At 31.2% G+C, this 9,927-nt stretch overlaps 1 protein-coding gene across 1 annotated transcript in view; it reads right to left on the bottom strand.

Annotated features, from left to right (window-relative positions):
• The window catches only part of LOC123014366 (heparan sulfate 2-O-sulfotransferase pipe), a 64,877-nt gene that overhangs the window by 20,569 nt on the left and 34,381 nt on the right, over positions 1 to 9,927 (bottom strand). The window contains exon 3 of the mRNA XM_044413435.1: positions 993 to 1,051. Within this exon, the coding sequence (XP_044269370.1) occupies positions 993 to 1,051 (59 nt within the window). The remainder of the gene's footprint in view (positions 1 to 992; positions 1,052 to 9,927) is intronic.

Genomic DNA, 9,927 nt, shown 5'->3' with positions numbered 1-9,927 from the left:
AGTGCTTGAAGAACCTTCTGCAACAAGTGCTTTAAACTATTTTTTATTATACCTGCATCATAATCTTAAAATAAAACACGCTGCAGCGTGCGTAATTTGGCCTTTATAGCACGCTRAAATTTTAAAGTTGTCTAGGTAACAAGAAATAGTGAAATGTCTGGACCAATTACAACGTGAAAAAATGTGCTTAACAACGTAAACTAGTAACCGTCTCTACGAAAACGATTCACAAACAACCTTTGATAATTTTATTGTGTAAATTCACATTTTTTTCAATGTTCATAAAAGATCGTAAATGGGAAGGTATAATAAAAAATAGCGTATAACACTTGTTTATAAGCACTTACGATCTTAAACCCGTCGTACGTGTTTTAAAGGCTTGCTTATAAACTAGTATTATAATATACTATTTTTCTATTTTGCCGCTTTATATCATTTTATAAATTAAAAGACGAAAATTTTAATTTTTTTTCTAGAGAATTTTGCGACGGTTGACGACATTTATGTGGAATAATTTTAGGCGCTAGGGAAAAATAAAAATAAATCTTACTTTCACATTTGAAAATGAATAGTGAAGAAAGTACGTCACTAAAATTAAATTAACGCCAACGACTTATTAAAGCACTCAAATAACGTCATTTGGATGATGGAATAGACTTATTCTAACGCAAAATGAAAAAAGTAATTATCTATCTAAGTGCGTGTTATGCAAAATTTCCCTAGGTATACAAAAAAAGTAGAAAAAAAATGTTGAAAGACGAATGAAAAGTGCCTATTCACCATAGATATTCACGAAAAATAGTGAACAAGGAAGACGTTGATGTGGGTGAGTAGAATAGGACGCGGGATTCTGGGACAGTTCGATGGCATGTCGCCGTGAAAGAGATGTTATAAAGTATGCAACCCGTAAATCATAAATTTGCAGACATCCCGTTATTTCGCAGCAAGTTGAATTTCGAAAACATGGTTTTGTTAACATTAGATATGCCTACCTCTCTGGTCGTCTGCAAAATCTTGATCGCAGCAGCTCGTATTCCTTCAGCACTACTTTCTGTAAGTAAACAAAAAAATATAAGTTGATTTTTATTTTCATGTTTTTTTAATGGTTTTGATATGTCAACGTTTGTAGGACATAGAAGATTATTTTTGAAACCTAGTAGCCGAAAGTATTTTGTAGTCAGATCACAAACAATCTTTTGGGGATGGGCAAATTTTAATGTCTCGCAAGGTAAGGTAAAATACCAGCAACATGGAAAAAATGTTAAAAAAGTATTTTTTTTTAATATTTCAAATAAATATTTCAAAGTTATGAAAGTTTTTGAACTTTGACTCTATGTATTTCTGTTGGAAAACTAATTTTCCAATTTTTTTTGATACAGGCTAGTAGAAGAGGACACAAGGAAGCTGTGTGCTAATTTTTAACTTTGTCTAATTTTTGTACTTTTACCACGATACACTTATACCGGTATGCTACGGAGCCATGACGTCACGTGCGAAGCAACTACACAGGGCTGAGCCAAGCCGGTGTGCAATGACTGCAATGTATTGAATAAATTGGTTTTATTTTTTTCTTTTCAAACACATATTAAGAGGTTTTTTCTCAAAAACTTATTCAATTAATGGTAACACAATCATTTGTTTTATTTCACGAATGTTGTTCCTGGTAATACGCGCCTAAATGGAAATTACTGAATGGAATTGCTGAATGGAGTCGACTAAATATAAGTTTATAATAAAAATTTGTTACACTAGCCAAGCGTTTTGTGACAGAAGAAAACAGTTATTTTTTGTCCAATTCTATGTGCTAGATACAAAAATGATAAAGAAAATTCCATAGCACGTCAGATTTTAAAGTTAGTCATTTTAAGATATCATATGTAAGTATGTTCGACAAAATCGCCGAAAAACGAAACACTTAAAATTCATTTTCTCCATTCTCATTTCAATTTTTTCCCCCAAATTTGGGTGCCGTTAGTGACGAGCAAGGGGAAAGGTTCCACCAGGATATATTGACGATGGAAAAGAGGTACCAAGGGAGATGGGGTCCAACTATGATGGGGAATTACCTACTGCTGGTTCCTGATAAGGGAAGTTAAAAAGAAAGTCAGCTTTTGCAAAAAACTCATCTACAGCAGATTTATATTAGAATCTTATACATCTTTCAACATTGTTCTTGTTTAGTGAATAAATTAATTTCTTTCGTCGTCTATTTAATTAATTTCTATTTAAAATGAACAATTTTTACGATAAAATTTGAGAAAACAATTTTCCTGTAACTTAAAATCTGTACGTGATGGAGAATTTTTCTTATTAAATTCGTAATTAGGGATGTTAAGGCACCCTGATTCACGTGTCAATAGATCAATCACGTTAAAAAAAAATGTTGGGTAATCTTAATAGTTTGATATTTAAGTTAAGAGTTTATATTCTCTGAAAATGAAAATAAGTGTAGTGTTTTGGTATTTGAAGTAAATTCAGTTATTTAGTAAAACGTTGCAAAGTTCAACAACAAACTTAAACTTGTGTAAATCTTTTACAAAATGTAGTAACTTTTTTTTTCAAATATTGTCGTTTCACCTATCCGGGGACACACTGTATTAAATAATTTAGTATCTGCATTTTATATTTTTGTTGTTATTAGAGTCTTATTAACGTTCCACTTTTAGTTGCCTCTGATAAAAGGTCCTTTTCAAAATTAAAAATTGTCAAAAATTACTTAAGAACAACACTGTTTTTTTTGACAGATATTTTGTTATAATATTTTACCATGTTTCTGGTATCTTATTTTATTTGAAATTTTTCTCTGGGCCTCGAGTTCTGACACCCTGTAGAAACAAAAGAAAATCTTCGTTTGCATTTTTTGTGATTTATTGTTATCAGCACTTGACAAGTTCTGAAAGACTCTGTATAATATAAAACTAGAAACAGGCTTGAAAAAATAGTTTAATCAGTGAAATAAAAGTCCAACGTACTTTTTTGGAGCAACAAAGTACGTTGATATTTCGGCTTTTTAGTTTTTTTCAGGTCCCGCAAATGGCGTTGCTAAGCCTTTGAAAGTACAAACCTCGCCTACCTTCTATTATAGAAAACAGTACCTAGTTATCAAATACCTACACATGGCACACCTATATCATAAAATACAGGATGTCCGGAAAGTCGCGCACGTTCGTGACCCTGTATCATGTTAAAAAAAATCTATCTATAAAAATTTCGGACTTAAGCGAATTTAAATTTTGCACTTTGACTTTATTTATTTGTGTTGGAAAAATGATTTTCTAAATTTTTCAAGTAGAGGCTATTAGAAGAGGAAACAAGGAAGCTGTATCCTAAATTGTAACTTTGTTTAGTGTCATTTGTGGCTTTTATTGGCAAAATTTTTGTACCTGTACTAAATAATTATAAAAAGGTTTATTATGGCCACAAAAGTTTTATTATGGCCACAAAAGGTATGTACATCATTAATGCATAATTTTTTTCAAAAAATGGTTTGTTAAATTTTTCATTAATAAAATTATCTTTCCATTTAACTTGACGTTTGTCAATTCACAATAAATGGCAACTTAATTCGAATTAGTTTAATAATTATGAACTAAATTTTTATTTCGCTTTCTGTAAACTGGCTCCTAGAGGAATTTATCTTGAAACTACGTCAAATTTGTAATGCGATAATTTACGACCCTGCCTTCTTGTGGTTAGAAGGGTCGGCATCCCAGCAGGCACTGGTTTATTGAGGCGTCATTTTCACTTTGTTCGACTGTACAATGGCTACAAACGGTGCTTCTACCCTTCAATGTGTTTATAAAGTGATGTTAAGAAAAAGGAGTTCTAAGATTCAAAGGTTGTATATAGAACGTTTTTAAAATATTATCATCTTACAAATAGTTTTTTTTTTTTGTAAATATCTATAAAGATAATTTTGTCCGTACGGTAAAATTGTCACTTTACGCATGGCCAAGCCACGGCCGTGCGTAAAATACCCAGGCGACTGTAAATACAGTCTTTCAATATTGTACGTTAATTTGACATTTATATGTCGGGAGGTAACAAAATGTTAAAAAAGTTTTATCTGTCAAAGATTTTTGACATTTGACATTTTTTTATGTCTATTTAATGATACTGCTGATCTTGTAAATGTTTTTTTTTTGGCCTCCTGACATGTAAATGTCAAATTAACGTACAATTGACACCTATTGAAAGACTGTATTTACAGTCGCCTGGGTATTTTACGCACGGACGTGGTAAAGTGACAGTTTTATCGCACGGCCAAAATTATCTTTATAGACATTTATAAAAAAAAAATTGTTCGAAAGATGATAACGTTTTTAATAAAACGCTCGATACACAACCTTTGAATCATAAAACTCCTTTTTCTTCACACCACTTTATAAACACATTGTACTGGGCTTCATACATTGCTCGCGATTTTTCGGGAAATAGCTCGGTTGAAACAATTTCTGCAGCACTTCTGATTTCTGGTGGGGTACACATGTGGCTATCATCACTCGATATTTTGAAGTATAAAGTCACCACCAAGTCAACGATAACAAAACTTCGTGTCTGAGACGTTTTTGCGTCTTTTTTAATTGTTTGACATTAGAGCGCATAGCTACCGTGATAATTATTGTGAAACGAATTTATTTGTATTAATTCTGAATTTTCTAATTTTGGATTTTTGTTTAAAAGTTGGCCAAAAAGCTTAATACAAATCTTGTGCGTTACTTGACATAATTTTTCTAACTGATCCAAGTACAAAAATTTCTTATACCTTTCATTTATTGAAACTATATGATACCCGATTTACATATTCCATCACGTCAAGTTTGCGAAGTAGCATACAGGTGTCCGTTCTTCGAGCTCCACCATGGGATCTCAGTTATTATTATAGGAGAAACGAGGTCGGATTAAGACAAAGTTGATCATTTTTATGCTGAACAATAATCTGAATTTGGCATTTTTAGTTTTTGAATTATTGGAAAAAACGGAACTTTGTAATTTTCGTTTTTATTTTTTTAAGCGAAAACTAAAAGACCTAGACGTTTTTAACTAGGACGTTCTTAAGACACTTTTTTACAGGGAATCTAAGTCTGTCATTGCATTTTCCAAAGCGCTCTTGATGGCGGAGTTACAATACTCAACTAATTACTCCAGATTAGGTGATTTCACTGCAGTTATAAACAAAAATATTAAAAATGTCGGGTAGTGTTACTACGCTGCGCGTCGTGCTTCAAATTCATTTCGCTCTGTAAAATGTAAGTTACCGCACACGAATGTATGCGGGCATATGATGGCCGTACCTTTAAGCTTTTTGTAACCTGGTTAGTATAATTTGGTAACCGTTCTATTTTTGTTAAGAACAGTCATTATAATTTTTAAATTTTTGAGTGTACTTACCAAGAGTAACCTCTGGTAACTCAAATGGAGAGCCGGTTAGTAGCGGTAACAAAATCTAGAATGAAGTTATGTGTAAGATCTTGACAGTACGTGCTTTGGTTAAAAGATAATTTAGAATTTAGAAATAATAAATATGGAAATAAAGCAAATAGAAATTACAATTAATTATAAAATAATTAACGTGCTGTGTCAAGTTGATTTGTAAATAGCCCAATAAAGTTTGTCTACATTTAATGAATGTGTGAAATTAATTTTATGGTGCAATAGAAGCAAGTAACTTTTTGGGATTTTAGCGATAAAAAAACCCCAACCTCTCAATTGGAAAGGTTTGTTTTCTTTGAGGTTGCCTCGACGGCTAGCTGGTCTTTTGGTAACAATGGCTTTACAACCACCCTCGTTAAATCCCTCATAAACTAGTTCGGTAAGTCAAAACCATAAAATTCGAGCAAATATACAGGCTGTTCCGTCTAAACTCCACATTAAAAGTACTATTGGGAGTTCGAATAATCATATTTGTTTGAAAATTGGTACATAGCCATAATGCATTAAGTCCTCCTAAATGATAATATTTTCAAGATGGCGGCACTTCCGCTTATACCGCTTATATATATTTTAAATGGAAAGCTATATTTTTTACTGCGTTTTTGGATTAATCGGTTTATTTTAAAGGAGTTTTCATCAGCTTTCCCTATACTTAAATTTAGCCGTTTTTGAAATATTTGGAGTATTTAAAATTTTTTTGGATCTGTACCTTACACTTTAAAAATCGGTAACTCGGCTATTTTTTAAAATTTTGAACTATTTTTTTTGGCGTTTGAAAGAGAAAGTTTAGATCTTTCTTCCGGTGTTTTTTAAAATTTTGAAAAAAAAATTAATAAACCCTAAAATTTTAAGGTTACTTTTGTAATAATTCAAATACCCATAACTCAAATTTTCTAAATGAAATACCCCAATTTTTATTTTACTAAATGGAAGAGAATTTAATTCTGCATCGATCTGTATCATTATTCCCTATACCAAAATTTAATAATTTTTAAGTTATGGTGACTTTTTGTTAAGACTGCCGAAAATCTATTACTAGCCACATCCGTTTTCGTATAGTTTGCTATGAAAATCAAAAATTTTAAAGTCTTAACAAAAAGTCCATAACTTGAAAACTATTAAATTTAGGTATAGGGAATGTTAATACAGATCAATGCACAACTAAATTCTCTTCTATTTAGTAAAATAAAAATTGGGGTATTTCATTTAAAAAAATAGAGTTATGAGTATGTGAATTATTACAAAAATAACCTTAAAATTTTGGGATGTTATTTTTTTTCAAAATTTGAAAACACCAGAACGCCAAAAAAAACGAATTCAAACTCTTAAAAAATGGCAGAGTTACCGAGTTTTAAAGTGAAAGATGCAGATCCAAATTTTTTTGAAAAACTCCAAATATTTCAAAAACGGCTAAATTTAGGTATAGGGAAAGCTGATGAAAACTCCCTTGAAATTACCCGATTAATCCAAAAACGTTGTAAAAATATACATTTCGACTTGAAATAAGAAAGTTGAGACCGACTTCCGGTATAAGCGGAAGTGCCGCCATCTTGAAAATATTTTCATTTAGGAGGACTTAATGGTTTATGGCTATGAACCAATTTTCAAATAAATACGATTATTCCAACTCTCAATACTTCTAATGTGGGGTTTAGACGGAACAGCCCTGTATATACCGGGTGTTCGGTCCAAGTCGCCCCGGCCGATAACACCTAAACTTACTTTTTTTTCAAAAACTAAATTTTCAAATAATACTACTATTCATTCTTGGCTTTCTTAGTTAAATGCATCAATTTTTTTGGCACATCCGGTGTAACCGGAAATGCTACCAAATTTAGTTTTTTAAATGGAACACTTATGTTTTTTTTTTGCTGAAAACAATAATAATTGGCATGAAAAATACTGTAAACCACTATTTATTACATTTTACTTTACATAATGCACTCAGAAAAAAATTTGAATTTTAGAATTCTATTAGCAAATCTTGCAACGTAGGCGGATTTCACTTGCCAAGGTATTCGGTTCACAAAATATTAAAAAAACAAAAAAGAATCCTTACGAGTATAAGGTGAGATTTTGTTTTTATTGACAAATGTCTCTTTAATTCCTATTTTCTTAAAGACCCGAGTTACCCACCCAAGCCTTAGAGAGAACGATGGTCCAAGAAGAATTGAATTTTGTGAATGGTTCCTTACAAAATGTAACGAAGATCCTCTTTTTCATAGAAAAGTTTTGTGGTCTGATGAAAAGATTTTCTCTTATACTGAAATATTTAACAGATCTATTCATTCTTATTGGTCTGAAAATAATCCTCATCGCGTCAGAGAACGAAATCATCAAAAGCGATTTAAAGTAGACGTTTGGTGTTGTATTTTAGAAAATCGATTGATAGGACCTTACTTTTTCGATGGTAATCTTACTGCCGATCTTACTACCAAATTCCTCACTCAAGACTTATTAGAACATTTAGAAGAACACGTTCCTGCAATCCAATATGTACAAATGAATTTCCAACAAGATGGTGCACCGCCACACAATGCTAGGATTAACACAAATTTTTTAAATAATACTTTTGGGCAGCAGTGGATTGGAACACGTGGCCCAGTTAGATCACCTAATATTACACCTCTAGATTTCTTTTTATGGGGCTATATTAGTGATCAGGTTTATCTTCCAAATGCTTCCGAAAATATTCCAGAGCTAAAAGACAGAATAACAAACACTTGTGCAAACATTAATGAAGATTATTTATTGCGGGCAGTTACAAGTGTTCGACAACGATGCCATTTAAGTATTGAAAATTTCGGTTTGAAAATTGTCGTTCTTTTTTTTAAATGTTACATAGAATTTGATTTCTTTCTCTTAGAATCGTTTTAATCATTAGAAATAGCATGATTGTGAGAAAGTTCTCTGGCAATTCTTGGATATTGTTTGAGACTGATGACCAAACATTAAGATTCTTTTACAACTGTATACAAGCATTTTTTCATTCACACCTTTCCTTTAAAATTAAAAATCAAGCTACGCGACTAATTTCCTTAGGACAGAAATTCTTAGATTTAAGATGTTTTCTGATCGCATTGTGTTACGCAAAATGTAATAAATAGCGTATTTTTCATGTCAATCATTAATGTTTCGAGGAAAAAACATAGGTATTCCATTTGAAAAACTAAATTTGGTAGCATTTCCGGCAACACCGGATGATAAAAAATTTGATACATTTATTAAGAAAGCCAAGAATGAATATTATTACTTAAATATTTACTTTTTGAAAAAAAGAAGTAAGTTTAGGTGTTATCAGCCGAGGCGACATGGACCGAACACTCTGTATATATATAGGCTTTAACTACTAAATGATGTGTATTAGTAACCGGACAATCGGTACTATGCCAAATAAAAAAATAGGGACAGTAAGGTCATTCTGCTGACATTAAATATATAAAATGGACCTTAGATCGTCAGTTTAATGGCACTGATATTCACTATAAGTATTTGGACATTTCGTAGATTTTGAAAAGTCGAATTTGACGCTAAGAAGGGCCCAATTTGCTAAAAAAAATTATCAAAAAAAAAACCAAACTTTCTTTTTTCCACTGCTGACCTAAAGATAGCACAATTAAATTAAATAGGAAGTAAACTGTAAATGCGAGTTATTGTTTTGATTTATCAATTAATTACCTATTTACCAATTATTACCATTTGAGTCATATACAGGGTGAATATAAAGTATGGAACCAAGCGGTTTTATTTTTTATCATTTGCCTCCAGCAAGTAATAATTAATATAAAGTAAAGTAATATAAAAAATGTGACCGTGTTTTCAGAACGAAATTTTGTTTTGTTTTTGAGTTATGCCATTTTTTTTGTCAAAATTTGCAATTTATGTGTAAAAATGTTTTTGAAAAAATTAAATATAAAGCGGATAGTTGTAATCCTTAGAGTATAGCTTTTATGAGAAAAATGATTTTATAGTGGATTGCCATTTAATTTTTTTTTTTTTGTAGAACTCAAGAACAAAAGGAAATTTCGAAAAATTTTATTCTTGCTAAATTATCACATTTTTATAGTACTTTATTCACTCATCAATTAGTTTTTTCAAAAAATAAATAGTTTAAGCAAAAAATGTTTGGTTCCATACTTTTTATTCACCTGGTATAATGACAGCTGTCGCATTTTTGAAAACTAGGTGCTGTGCTAAGTGTAGAGTCCGTTTTTTTAAGAGGTATACTTCTCGTCACGATATTTGAACTGTCGTAAATCTTGAGTCGGGTACCCGAATTACTCTTAACAATAAGACATTAGGGTGGTTGTAAATAACAATATCAGTGAGGATAGAATGCGGCAGCACGTCAGAATGGTCCGGACTTAAAAAAAATTGTTAGTATGTAGGTAATTTAAAAAGTTTTATTTCATTATTTTATTGATATTTATTTAATAAATTATAATAATAATATGCAATAGAGAAATAAAAAACAGCATCAACATAAAATTTTAT

This window comes from Tribolium madens, unplaced genomic scaffold, assembly GCF_015345945.1.
Source record: "Tribolium madens isolate multiple individuals breed KSU strain unplaced genomic scaffold, Tmad_KSU_1.1 Scaffold_97;HRSCAF=244;Tcas5.2_LG3a, whole genome shotgun sequence".
NCBI lineage: Eukaryota > Metazoa > Arthropoda > Insecta > Coleoptera > Tenebrionidae > Tribolium > Tribolium madens.
The sequence above is the reverse complement of the archived record's forward strand: the minus strand, read 5'-3'. Positions and strand labels throughout refer to the sequence as shown.